The following is a 14,382-nucleotide window of genomic DNA, read 5'->3' as shown; positions in this document are numbered from 1 at the left end:
TGGCTTTATCTATCTATTATCATCACTGTCACAGATTGAATTCAGGCTTTTACTTTAGAGAAATTTCTCATCGTTGGGTAAGTTATATACTTTTACTATCAAGCAAATACTGTGACCTCCCAAAGATAGTGATTATTATGCGAAGTGAAAAATGTTTTCCAGAAAGTGAAGAACTGATGAGATTTTGACTTACTGCCTTACCAGCATTATCTAGCTTGAAACTCTGATAAATCTGTGTTGAGTTGCTGATCAAAGTACTTTCTCTACTTCATTACAATAATTAATGTATTGTAATTGTACTGTCTTGAATTTCAAGAGTTGTTTTAAGTGTTTACCCTTTTGCATAATGAATTTGCACGTGATGTTCATTATTTGCAGAGGATTATTTCATAGCAAGCCCATCACCATCACAGTAAGTTTATGTGAACACTGAGGAGACAGGATGGTAAAATGTTCTAAAGCATTTTCCAGAAGTAGTATTAAATGAAATTTTAACACCATTCCAAGGAATATATTAAAGAAAAGGATAAGTAGAGTGTGTTATGGAGAGAATTCCAGAGTTTAGGAGCCAGTGAGTTGGAAGCATAGCTATCAATAGTGAGTGGATAAAAATCCAATGCTCAAGAAGTCAGAATTTAGAAAGCACGTGCGATAACGTGTAAATTGAGACACTATCATACTGGAAACAAGTATGAATGAGCAAGTGTCTGCATGGTTAGTAAGCAGGTTGGAAAATGGGGAAACAATGCTGGATGAGCTGAAATTTGCAAAACAGAATCAAGGCAATTTAGACAGCTTCAAAGGGTGGGGAAGACAGAATTGCAGAATATAATTTTAAATGGTCATAGATTGTGGTCTCTGGTCTCCTAATGTCTAACATTAATTATGACCATTCTGTTTATTTTTAAATAGCTGAAATAAAAAATGGCTGATAAAGCCTTTTTTTGTTTTTGTTTTTGTTTTTTCAATCCAGGCAGTCCTGGCCTACAAAAATTGATGTGCCTAAGGATATTGAAGACATCACAGCATCACCCATCATCCATCCTGTGTCTATCCCTGTCGTCTGTTCACCAGCTCGCACTGCAGAATCTATTATTAACGGGCACCGAATGAAATCTAACGAGCCAGTAAAGAAAGAAGAGCCGTCAGTTGTTGGGTCAGCTGGAAAAACTGGTGCAAGCAATAGGACGTGTCTGTTCAGAGTAGAGGAGGATGAGGAGGAGGATGATGATGACAAAAAAGCAGCTCCTCTTCCTACTCAAGTGGTTTTGCGACGTAAGCCTTCTATAACAAATCGGCTTACAACCAGAAAGAGTGCTCCTGTACTTAATCAGATCTTCGAGGAGGGAGAATCCGATGATGATTTCGACATGGATGAAAACCTACCTCCCAAACTCAGTCGGCTAAAGATGAATATAGCTTCTCCAAGCACAGTACACAAACGGTACCACAAACGGAAAAATCAAGGGCGGGGTTCAAGTTGCAGCAGCTCAGAAACTAGTGATGATGATTCAGAGAGCCGCAGACTTCTGGACAAAGATGGAGGATTCACCTACTCCTGGCATCGCCGTGACAGTGGCGAGGGACCTCCGGGAAGTGGAGGGGATGGAAGCGGACAAGGCAAACCAAGTGATGGTAATGCTGGCCTTGACAAGAGCAGCTCCAGTGATGGCAACAAAGGTGGGAGCAGTCCTCCCAATAACTCCAGCGGGAGCACAAACAATACAGGAACAACAACTCGCAGCTGTACAAGCCAAGGATATACATCCCAGTCCAAAGCTGCGGAGGATTTAATGGAGAGTCTGAAGCTGATGACCCTCTGCCTAGGGTCACAATGGCATTGTGGAAACGGCAGCAGGTACATCGTTGAACCAACTTCAACGATTCTCATTCATGAGAAATCAACCTGGAAAATGTGCATCACTTCTAGCAATATTATGGAGCGAGTTTCCCCTTCCAGCAGGAACTTCTATTCGAACCAAATGGCTGACCTGCTGAATGAGCTGGAAATGTCAAAAGAGAACAACATGAACTTGAAAAACAACGTTCTACAGCTACCTCTCTGTGAGAAAACTATTTCTGTGAATATTCAGCGAAACCCTAAGGATGGGTTGTTGTGTTCCTCCAGTCAGACCAGCTGCTGTCAAGTTATTTAAATAGTTTGAGTCTGTTCTAACTGTTGTCCTTGCTGGTTATGGGTTGTGACTGACTTAGCACAGTGAAATACCCTTTTTTCAGTCTTGAACTTTTAAATGGGCTTTGAGAGTTATTTATTGCTGTTTCAAATTTTTGTTTAATACCTTGACAATGCATGGTCTTTGTGCATGCTGCTTGCTACTACTTTAATTTCCCAACAAGAAAAACGTAAGCTGGGCAGAATTTTAATATCTGTATTAACGTAAGAGTTTACCATCACTGTGTGTGTTTAATGAAGCTAAATGCGATTAAAATAAACGGAGCACTTTATAGCTCCAGATATAGCTCTTACGGGAGAATCCAACAAATCTGTTATTCAAACCATCTGATCAAAAAAGGCAGGTTAACTGGCATGCTCCAGTGCATCTGACAGAAAAGAATCAAAGCAATAACTGAAATATTACAGCTCCTGTATAAGAATTTTAATATTCCAAGGCTGATGAACAGTTCTCCACAGTACAGCTGTTGCTGAGGAGTCATAACATTTATGCAGTGAGCTCACATCAGTACCAGTTGGTCTGCACTGACTCAAACTCAGGATCAGGCAAACAAGCAGGAATTTTAAGGTGCTATAAATGGACAGAGATGGTGGTAACTTATTCTGTCACTGCTTAAGGCATAATGCTGTCCCTTTATTGGAGAAAGCACTATATATTCAGTTAGCCTTAGCCTGTCTCTTAGTCTAGTTTGCAGTTGCTTGTTCTGTCAGCTTGATGGGGTAAGCTATGTGATGTGACTGGAAATATGAAAGTTGTATTGTCTCTTGCTGTCCAATAAGATGTAATCTGTTGGGAAGACAAGTGTCAGTGTATATTTTTTTAAAATGTGAATTACATGCTGCTTTATGTGTTGCAGTGTAAGGTTTGAAATTCTGCCCACCTACTTCCTGTTGTTAAAGGGAATGATCTGTAGGTGGCTGCAGATTAACATTTCAAGACCCCGGACAAAAATTGATGATAGCTGTAGCGGGGTGGTCAGTAGTGATTTGAATCTAAATAGAAAATGGTTTGTAACTGGACCATTTTTTCCAGAGATTTCCCACAGAATGTTTTCTGTTTAAATTTAGTGGGGAAGTAAAAAGAAACTCAACACTTTCTAATCCATTCACGTACCATCTGTGTTTCAATATGTAATAGATATTGGATTTACTCCCTTCAGGGTTGTCATCCTTAACTTCATGGACATTGGAGAACTCTTAATTTTGCTTTCCTATAATGTAGATCTGTGAGATTTGCAGGAAAAAAACTTTGAATCAGCTGAACAGTCATGGAAGCATGCTCCAAACGAAACACTGCCTTGAAAAATGAAGTGGGTTAGTCACTTACACATGTATCAGCATTCCAGTTTTTAATAATCTGATTTTAACTGTGGAGACGTATGAATAGTGAAGGAATTCACAGCAGTTGTGTAGTTGCAGCTAAGTTAATGTATCATTGTAAATAGTTTGTATTTTATGATGTATAGCCTTGTGATGGCACCTTCTAGAATTCTCTTACCCTGTGCATTTGTAAAAGAACTGTAAATATTTGTGTATACATGGTACTGAAGGTAACTGCAGTGGCTATGTACAGCTGTCAGTTGTATTAGAGTAATGTAGGTGGAAACACCTAATGTTAAACATCTATGTATTCTGGATAGAGTTGTCCCAAGTAATTGGTTTGTGCATGTGTTATATGTTGTGATGCATCGTTTGGTGCAAAGAATGGAAAGAGTAACCACTACTTTTATGAATGTTATTGGACCAAATAATGTAATAGTCTAAAAAAAATGTGGCATCTCATGCTCCAACCTGTCCTCAAATTGATATATTCACATCTGAATAAAAGTGTGGCTGACTTATAATCAATCAGTTGTGTCTTTCAAACTGAGCGGTTAGGACGATGATGGAAGGAACATCTTGGTAATCAGGCTCCACTATTCCCAGCTGTCTTGCCATTAGTATAAAGGTGTCTGTTCACTCACCAAAATGGCCTGTTTCTTGTCTTTTGTACTACTACCCAGAAGAAAAGACTCTATATACTTTCATCCGGCATCTCTAATTAAAATAATCTTTATTATAACAAAATTTTATTCTTTAACCTGTTTTCTTTCCACTTGTTTAAACATCAACCAGAATCTGGAATTAGAACTACATTTTTCATCTTAAACACTCATACATTCTACAATACAAAAGACAACCGTACCCAGCAGACATGGTTTTTCTAATGATGGGTTGGGCAACATCCCAAGAGGTCAAAGACCTGGAAACAATTTGATGACTTCTCATGATCCACTGTGCTGCTTGTCAACAAAATTGAATCGCTGACAGTCATGGACTAGTACAAGATTTTCTGATCCAGCCTGATTGCAATCTGAACAGAGATTCTGGTTCTGGGTCAGCTTTTCCAGGCTTTATATAGTCAGTGTTTTTTTTTTCTAAAGAATCCCTACAGCGGAAACAGGCCATTCAGCTCAACAAAGTCACACTGATTGTCCAAACACCACCGATCCAGACTCCCCTCCCTACCAAATTCCTGAAATCCCACATTTACCATGGCCAGTCCACCTAACCTGCACATTTTGGACTGTGGGAGGAAACCAGGGCATTTGGAGGAAGCTTGAGCAGACATGGGGAGAATTTGACAGACAGTTGCCCAAGGCTGGAATTTAAACCAGGTCCCCAAGTGCTGTGAAGCAGCAGAACTAACCACCGTGCCACTCCCGTATTTATATGGTCAGTTTCTGGTCAATGATAACTTACAGGTTGTTGATGGAGGATTTAAAGGTGATTCACACCATTGAATGTCAAGGGGTAAGTTTGATTCTCACTTGTTGGAGATGATCCTTGATATTGTCCAGCTTTGGTTGCATTTGAACGTGGACTGCTTCAGTATTCGAGAGGTTGCGAACGATGTTGAAAAATGTAGAGTCATCAATGCAGATTCCACACTTCTGACTTTGATAATGGGACGGTCATTGATGAAGCCTAGGACACAAAGCTGAAGAGCTCCTATAGAAATGTCCTCGAGCTGAGATGACTGACCACTGAACTACAATCATCATCATCTTTTGTGTCAGGTATGGATCCAACCGATGAAGAGTATGCCCCTGCTACACCACCACCTTCATCCGTTCCCCGGTTAGACTATCAACAGAAGCACTGTCATGTACACTAATTATTCCAAGAGGTTTTAACTATAAGTTAAATTTGAATTCAGCCTCCTCAATGCATTGAGTTCTGCTGAAGAAGTGTCATCTAGACTCAAAACATTGGCTTGCTGTCTGCACAGATGCTACGTGACTTGCTGTGGTTTTCAGCACTGATTCCAGCATCTGCAGTAATTTGCTGCAGCTCTTAATTAGCACTGGAAGGCTCCAGCGAGAACAAACTATGAACCGAGAATGCAAGTAAGATAGATTTTAATCACGTTTTCAGTTCCTAAGCATTAATACACCCATTGTCCATTATATTACCTTTGCATATTGCATCAGCATCTTTTCAGATGGTACACAAACAGGTAACCATTGTCAACCTCATCATTCCCAAACTTTGGTCCAATATCACCCACCACTATGCCAGGCAGAAGTTCATGAATTTCTAAACATGATCCAATTTCCAAACACCAGTTGACAATGAGAGGAAAAATGTAGCTCCTGGAGTTTCCTTACTGACCTCTACTTAGGTCTGTAAAATGGAAGACTAAGGATTGCTAAACAACCATTAGCATAGAAAGCCAGACCCTTCTGGCAATTAAAGGCCACAAACCCCGTTTCTTAACTCAAGATTTCTTTCCTTCAAAGTCAATTGACTTTCTGTAGACTATATCATACGTTAAGCTGCTGACTTCATTTCCAAGAAGTTATATTGATAATTTTTCAATCCAGAAAATGCTCAAATAGCTCCATAACTTCATTTTTCAAAATTCATAAATACATCTGAATATTTTTTACTAAGTGATTCCTTTGGGACCAGGAATATACCAGTTAATCAAATATTCCTGTTGATTAAGAAGTCTATACTATGTTAAAACACAATAATAGAAATGTAGTGTAAGGACTGTGCAGAACATTTTTGTTTACAGCACAAATTACTTAAATAAAATGGATCAGCAGACAGTCTTCTCACTCTCAACTAACTATTCAGACATTGTAGAGATCATGATAATATAGTAAACACCTGCTATTTAAGGTATATAATTTTTAATAGTTTGAGTGCTGATTAAACAAAGTTTGCTATATAATAAACACTTAGCCAAACATATCATTTTGCTTTCCAGTTTTTGCACTTCCATGCGTGCTTTCAGTGACCAGTACACAAGAACATTGGAAATGATGTACAGAGACTATAAATTAGGACCATTTAAGTAATATTTTGACATTCCATTTTACTGACACGTTGAAGTTGTCCAAATTGCATTGAAATCTCTTTGCAAATTTCAGCTTATCTGAAATTCTGTTCCCCATTTTCCAACTTGTTTACTAAACATGTAGATGCTTGTTCATTCATACTTGTTTACTGTCAATGTCTTAATTTAAAAGTTTTCAAACTCATTTTCAAATTGCTCCATGCTTTAGCCAACCCAGCCACAAGATGTCTGTACTGTTCTAAATCCTGGCCTTTTGAGCATCTCTTTTTTTCCCAGTCACTAGTGACAGATGTGCTTCCAGCTCTCTAGTTTCTAACGTCGTGAACCAGACTAGACTCCCTCAAAATTTTGAGGGTAGCCTAGGCCTTAACTTTTTCTCACTTTCATGGCAATTAAAGTGCTGTATTCCAGGTGCAATTCAGCTGGTTGTTAAGCAAAATATAATTTATTTAAACTTTACAGTTAAAATACAAAAAAGGAAGAACTTTAGAATAACAACTCTACTGGAAAACCTAACAATAATAGATATAGTAACTGTTAATTAACTGTTCTAATATTAATATCATTCCATAAACCCACCCCTTAGCAAAAAGACCAAATCAGAAATCACTCTTCCCTGTAGTGCCCACAATAGGAATGAAACCCCAATTTATAGTTGTAATCGAGTGAAAGGAAGAAGATAGCTTCATCTACTTCAACTCCAGCAGCTTCTGCCAAATCTAATAGCTTTAAAAGAAACAAGAAATCTTGGTTTATGAGGGCTGGCCATATTAATCCAGGATGCTTTTATGGTTTTTAAAAAAACCTAAGTCCCCTCAAGCTGTTTGTTACCAAAAACAGACTGTTCAAGGCCTCTCATTCAATCTCTCAAAAGAAACCAGGAAAAAAGAATACACCTCTTAAAGTCATAGCATTGCCACACTAAGATCTGGAATTCCCTCGCCAACTCCCTCTACTTATCCGTTTCTTTAATATATTCCTTGGAATGGTGTTAAATTTTATTTAATAATGTTTCTTGAAAATGCTTTGGGACATTTTACTATTTTGAACTTGCATTTTTATGTCACCTTTAATGTACTTTAAGGGCTTATTCCAGACTCTGCTTAAGATTTACAGTACATCAAACACAAACGTAATTGCAAAATGGACAGAGATGGTAGATGCCATGTAGACTGTACATCTCAAATAATTCATCAGGTTACTGAAATGGATAGTGCATTATACATGCATTTCCACACTTTGGGATTCTGAATATATAAACATTTAAATATGGTTTAGCGTCAGCATAAAGAACCATCCTATTTTTCTTGATGTCACTATTGAGGCCAGCATTTATTGTCCATTTCTAATTCACCTTTAGAAGGAAATGATGATTCACCCTTTTGAACTACAGCAATCCATGGCATGACTAAACCTCTCAGTACTGTTAGGAAGTGCCTAGATTTTGACATGGTAACAGTGACAGAATGGCAGTATGGTTTCAGGTCAGATGGTGTACTAAGTAATATTTGTTCTACTCTTGTTGTTGCCTTGTTAGGGGAAAATGTGCACTTACTATATCTAAAATAGATCCCATCTGAGAAGTGGCACATTTAGATATATTTGCTTAGAAGTCCACAGCTACCAAAAATCCAGCTAGAACATTTGTAGCTGGAAGGGTGGTAATTTGGAACTAGGCTGTGCTATGGAAACTTGGTACAATTGTTAAAACGTAAGTTTCAGGAGCTGATGGCAGTGCCAGTGAATATCATTGCATGGGTGTGTAGTATTATTATCCATACTTTGGATCAGTATACCCAGATGCACCAAACTAGCATGCACTTAAGATGAACACTCATGGAACTATTGCCAATTAAGAGTATTTAAATTAAGGGATCTATTCTTGTCCTGTATATTCTAGCGTGGGAATTTCAGTTCTTGTTTCCATGTTGTAACTCTATATTCTGCATCCTAACATGCAGCCAGAGGGAAACCAGGTCAGCACACTGTCCACAGTTGTTAATCTAATGCACGCTCAATTTTAATTTTCAAACATTCCTCTCAAAAGTCATTTGGGAACAAGTCAACACATGGTCAGAAGATTAGAAACAAAACAAGTTGTTGGAAAAGCTCAGCAGGTCTGGTAGCATCTGTGAAAGGAAATCAAAGTTAATGTTTTGGGTCAAGTGACCCTTCCTCAGAATGGTCAGTAGATGTTTGTTTGTAAAGATAAATTTGTTAACCTAAACCCCTGCGGGCAATGAAAGCATGAGAGAGCTTCACATTTATTCCAGAAAACTATTGTCCTGAGTTACTGAGAAACAGACATTTTACTTGGTTAGAAAATGCAAGTGTTTATGGTTCACATATACCTCTTCTCCCTTTAACACAAAAGCAAGAATTTGTTTTTAATTTCATATTTACAACCAATGCTGGCAAAACTCAGCAGGTCTCCTAGCATCTGTGGAGGGAATATGAAAAGAAGTGTCATCAGCCTCAAGATTAAATCAGGACTGATTTAAAAACTTAGCAGGGTTTAAGCAATGTGAAAGGGTGGTGGTAGGGCAGAGATCTGTAATAGGACATAAGGCTCTGGTGCTAAGCCAAAAGGAGGTAATGCATCAAATTTTTAACTAAAAGGTCTAGTAGAAGTGCAAATAATAAATAAGTTGTGATCTAGAATTGTTAAACAATGAGTTTTTTGAAGTAGTAACAGAGGATTCATGAGGGCAGAGCAGTGGACATGATCTATATGGGCCTCAGTAAGGTATTTCACAAGGTTCTTATGGTAAACTGGCTATCAAAGTTAGATCACACAGAATAGAGGGAGAACTAGATATCTGGATACAAAACTGGCTCAAAAAGGTAGAAGACAAAGTGTGGTGGTGGAGGGATGCTTTTCAGACTGGAGGCTGACGACCAGCAGTATGCCACAAGGACGGGTGCTGGGTCCACTGCTTTTCATTTTTATAAACTATTTGGATGTGAATGTAGGAGGTATGGTTACTGAGTTTGCAGATAACTCCAAAATTGAAGGTGTGGTGAACAGCGAAGAAGATTACCTTTAGAGAACAATGGGATCTTGATTTAAATGAGCCAAGGGAGTGGCAGATGGAGTTTACTTTAGATAAAGCAGAACAGGACTTACACAGTTAATGGTAAGGTCCTGGCAAGTGTTGCTGAACAGAGACCTTGGAGTGCAGGTTCATAGTTCCTTGAAAGTGGAGTCACAGATGATAGGACAGTGAAGGTGGCATTTGGCATACTTGCCTTTGTTGGTCAGTGCATAGAGTATAGGAGTTGGGAGTTCAAATTGCAACGGTACAGGACATTGGTTAGGCTTCTATTGAAATACAGTGTGTAATTCTGGTCTGCTTGCTTTGGAAGGACGCTGTGAAACTTAAAGGGTTCAGTTAAGATCTACAAGGATGTTGCCAGGGTTGGAGTGTTTGCGCTAATCGGGAGAGGCTGAATAGGCTGGGGCAATTTTACCTGGACCATCAGAGGTTTATAAAATGTGGAAAGTGGTGTGTGTATAGAATGAACTGCCAGAGAAAGTGGAGGAGGCTGGTACAATGACAACATTTTAAAAGGCATCTAGCTGGGTATATGAATAGGTAGGGTTTGGAGGGACATTGGCCAAATACTGGCAAATGGAGACTAGATTTATTTCAAATATCTGGTCAGCCTGAACCAAAGGGTCTGTTTCTGTGCAGCCTGTCTCTGACTTAATAGTGTTGAGTCTGCAAGGTTGTAAATATCCTCATGAGAGTTACTGTTCTTTGAACTTGTGTTGAGCTTCAATGGAATTATATCAGCTACATGCAGTTGAGAGGGGAGCAAGACAGAATTAATAATGACAGCCCACAAAAAGCTCAGGGTCATAGCTGTAGATCAGCTTATTCAGGCTACAAAGTAGTTGCCTGATGCCAATGATATTGGTTTTTTTCCATACTTGGAAGCAGCGTTTGGGTCTTTATCCACTGAGAAGCAGGTGTTGTACAAAACAGTATCACAGGAAAGTGGTTGTTTTTAGTGCTTTAGGCTGGACCATTGTGTAGTTGAGGCAACAGGCTCTTTGTCAATTCCACCTACCATTCATCAAGAACATCTCACTTTTGTTTTCAAGTCTTTTTCAGAGTCTGACCTATTGGATGCAGAGGTGAGAGAAACGCAAGATGAGGACACGTGATGCCCTAACATCATCCTGCGAGGCAGGGATGATGATAAAATGAAGCGTGAGAAGGAGAACAGACGTTGAAGTCCCCTTTACTCCTAGTATATGGGAGGATGAGAATCATTGGTCAAGGGAAAAGGAAGACAGCAGAAGTGATGATATGGAGGCTTGCATCCCTAAATATACTTGATACAGACAGAGAAACTAGGAGATCAGAAGAGTCCTTACAGGAAAACAGTCTGAGAATACACATGCGAGATAGAGAGAGATGCAGTGGACTAAATACTGGTTGTTACCTTTTCTCAGATTGGAAATCAAAAAAAACCACCAGGGAAGGGAAGTTGGGCCAGATGAAGTGAGGGAACTGTGGAAATCAAAGTCAAATGCTTCAGTTAAGGGCTGAAAGTGGAAATGGTGCAGCTGTAAAAGGAAGTATGTAAGCGTAGGACAAAATGAGTATTGTGCACATCCCACAGGATATAACTAGGACGCATGGGGGTGCTCAAAGCAACACCATTTATTTGGGAAGTGAGTTGCTTGAAATGAGAGGTTTTTAATGCAAGAAAAAACTCTGGTGGGGAGGGGGGACTGGTTGGGACTCTGCTCAAGGAAGAAACTGTCCTGGGGTGGGATGCAAATTCAAAGGGTTCGGATGACCGTGGGTTGCACCTTAGGGCAAGGAATCTGTGCCAGAGGTCATTGGAGGAAACACAGAATCCCTACGCTACAGAAGCTGGCCACTCAGCCCAGCTAGTCCACAATGACTCTCCAAAGAGCATCCACCCAGACCTACTACCCAACCTGATCCTTGTACCCTCACATTTCCTATGGCTAATCCACCTAGCCTTCACATTTGCAGATACTCTAGGAAACTTACCACAGCTAATGCACCTGACCTACACAGTTGTACACCATAGGAGGAAACCCACAGTCACCCATGGGTGGCATCATACTGGTGCTGTATTCTGTGGCAGTCTTGTTTGTGCATGTTGGGACAGAGGCAAAGTGGGGTACTAAGAGTTTGATGACTGACTGACTGACAGCTCTGGAAAGTGTGAGAGAATGGCTGCTGGTGGATACATAACCCATTAGGGAACTGGAGGAAAGTGTCAATTGTCATTTGGTCTCTGCTAGGTAAAGATCAGCACAGTAGACAATTACAGCATATATCATCAACAAATTTAATGACAACATCACAACTGAACCTAAGATAACAGTGTTGCAACTTCCCACTTCACAGCTTTTCCTTCCATCCCCCTTTCATATTGACCAATCTCTCTTTAAATGCACCACCCAGTCGGCGGTAGTGCATTGCGTATATTGGTCACTCGCTGGGTAAGAAGTTTATCCTGAAATCCACTGTGTATTTATGAGTGACTGTCATATTTTTGGACTCTTTCATAAGCAAAAAGAAAATAAAGAAATATAAAACCCATGAACCCCAAGGCTACCATCAAAATAAGATGAAGCTGGTCAATGAAAATGTATATAAAGAAAGAATTATTAATTTCAGCAGAGATAGCAGGAACTGCAGAGGTGGATGAACACACCAGACCAAACAGTATCAGAGGAGCAGGAGGGCTGACATTTCGGGCCCAGCCCCTTCTTCAGAAATGGGGCAGGAAAAGGAGGTTCTGAAATAAATAGGGAGAGAGGGGGAGGCAGATAGAAGATGGATAGAGGAAAAGGTAGGTGGAGAGGGTCTCCACCATCTTCTATCTTCCGCCTATCTTCTATCCACCTCCCTGTCTCTTCCTATTAATTTCAGAAGTTTGGTTTTAAAGTCACTTCTCCAATACACTCTGCAAAAATTAAAGTGCTCGAAGTTCAAGTAGTGCATTTTTTTTGTGATTTATAGTTCTTTCTTTAAAAAAAAATCTCAAATCATTCCATCTTTTACAAATTCAAGATAAAGAGTATTTTACCCACTCAAGTCCTGAGCATTCACACTGCACTGCCAGCTCTCCACTTGAAATGTTGGTCTGGAAGCTGTAGCTCAAATGTGCCTTTACTAGAATAAATCTTCCTCTGGTCATCCTTCTCCATCCACATTTACAGAGGCACACACCCCTCACATATGCTTTATTCTAGGGAATCAATTTATCATATTTTAGATGCGTAGATCAATGATAACACTTCATGCAAGAGGGTGAGTGAATAAATTTATAAAATAAATTGATTATATTCAGCACCATGCTTTGTCGAGTTTTCACGCAATGCATATTTTTACACACCCACTACTTGTCTATAATACATTTTGGTATATGGCTTAACTTGATTAAGGTCAGGCATGCTCACATTACACTAAATCATCTTGGCTTTGTCTTCTTGTTTCAACATTTTGCTGTTCCTTTTTGAGTGACTCATCAGCTTCCTTCATTTGCTGTGGGAACAAACATAGTTACAAGAATTATCTAGAAAAACTTTGCTCTTACCACCGCAGTAATTACAACATTACATTTCAATACCGACAGTCAAGTGCAGCTTTGGGGGGGAAAATGAATAATTTCTTTCACCTCTATTTTAATCCAAGTACCATTCAGTTTTAAAGGATGAAAATAATAGATAACTTTTCTCCGTTAAGTCTGGGGAGTTCTCAATGCAGTTCCCTATGAACTAAAATTCAGGACAAAACTGCAATGCCTTACGGCAGTCTTGCTCACACAAGCTGAATGGATGATTGATGTCAGAGATAGAAACAGTGCACAGATCCAACAAAGGGGGTTGCTCCGAGGTTGTGAGGACAACATTTGGACAAAGAGATCAACGTGAAGTTAGATCTGCAGTACATATCCGGAGACTCATGACACAAAAGGTTCCAGTTTCACTGACTGGAATGTTGAGGTGGAGGTCTATGTCAAGGTTCTTCTGATTTAGCTCATGTTTAAACGCTCTAGACTAAGGAATTGAGTGAACAGTATGATGACACAGCCATGGACATCAAATCAAAAGCTGAACAGATTGTAGTTTACAAAGAATAGAGGCAGGCTCGCCAGATGACATTGTGGAACAGGAGTAAAGACTAGTGTAACAATTTGAACGCATGAGACGTAATCCCATAGATACTGGGAATTTCAATGCATTAAAAAGTTTGTAACCATAAAATCACAAAAACACTAGTCTCAGTAATTGTGTCCATGTAAATACCAGATAGAGTTTTCCAAAAATCTGGCTCATTAATATCCTTCAGGGAGCACAACCTGCCATCCTTGTCCAGTACGGCCTGTTCAGTGTGACTCCAGACCCACAGAAACGTGGGTGACACTTAACTACCCTTTGGAATGGCCAAAATAGTCACTCAGTTCAAGACAAAGTAAATATGCTGGCCTGGATAGTGCTGTCCATATCCCATGAATAATTCTTTTAAAAATGCAGCTTTTATAGAGGAGAGTAGATAAATACTTAAATGAAATGGAGTGAAGAAACAATTCAAATCACATTCTCAAATTTCAGATCTCAGAAGTTTAAAAGTTAATGAGTGATTTAACAACTTCATATTCAGAGTTAAATATTCACTTCTACTGTTGGATTTAGAATGGATGCTGACAGTGTGTCTGATTTTACACCCTATCCAAACACCAATGTTGAACTGGGTGTAAGACATAACAGCTAGCAATAACATTGAAAGCACAGCCCAGAGTAAACATGCAACTTCTCCAGGTGAAGAAACAGATTGCGCGCTTA

At 39.4% G+C, this 14,382-nt stretch overlaps 2 protein-coding genes across 6 annotated transcripts in view; one reads left to right on the top strand and one right to left on the bottom strand.

The window, feature by feature from the left end:
- snrka (SNF related kinase a) overlaps positions 1–4,042 on the top strand; it is a 40,656-nt gene extending 36,614 nt beyond the window's left edge. For all 3 annotated transcript variants that reach the window (XM_048528590.2, XM_048528588.2, XM_048528589.2), the window contains one exon: positions 974–4,042. In XM_048528590.2, coding sequence (XP_048384547.1) covers positions 974–2,156 — 1,183 coding nt within the window. In that variant the 3' untranslated portion in view covers positions 2,157–4,042. The remainder of the gene's footprint in view (positions 1–973) is intronic.
- Positions 1–14,382, bottom strand: part of ano10a (anoctamin 10a) — a 96,919-nt gene that overhangs the window by 12,520 nt on the left and 70,017 nt on the right. The window contains exons 13-14 of one of the 3 annotated variants that reach the window (XM_059645932.1): positions 12,997–13,081; positions 6,358–12,785 (exon numbers count right to left, since the gene is read on the bottom strand). In XM_059645932.1, coding sequence (XP_059501915.1) covers positions 12,998–13,081 — 84 coding nt within the window. In that variant the 3' untranslated portion in view covers positions 6,358–12,785; position 12,997. Of the gene's footprint in view, positions 1–6,357; positions 13,082–14,382 lie in introns of those variants that run through there. The other 2 variants (XM_059645933.1, XM_048529823.2) reach the window with 2 other exon arrangements.

The sequence above is a fragment of the Stegostoma tigrinum genome, chromosome 5 (assembly GCF_030684315.1).
Source record: "Stegostoma tigrinum isolate sSteTig4 chromosome 5, sSteTig4.hap1, whole genome shotgun sequence".
Taxonomy (NCBI): domain Eukaryota; kingdom Metazoa; phylum Chordata; class Chondrichthyes; order Orectolobiformes; family Stegostomatidae; genus Stegostoma; species Stegostoma tigrinum.
Note: the sequence above shows the minus strand (reverse complement) of the source record. Positions and strands in the feature narration are given on the sequence as shown.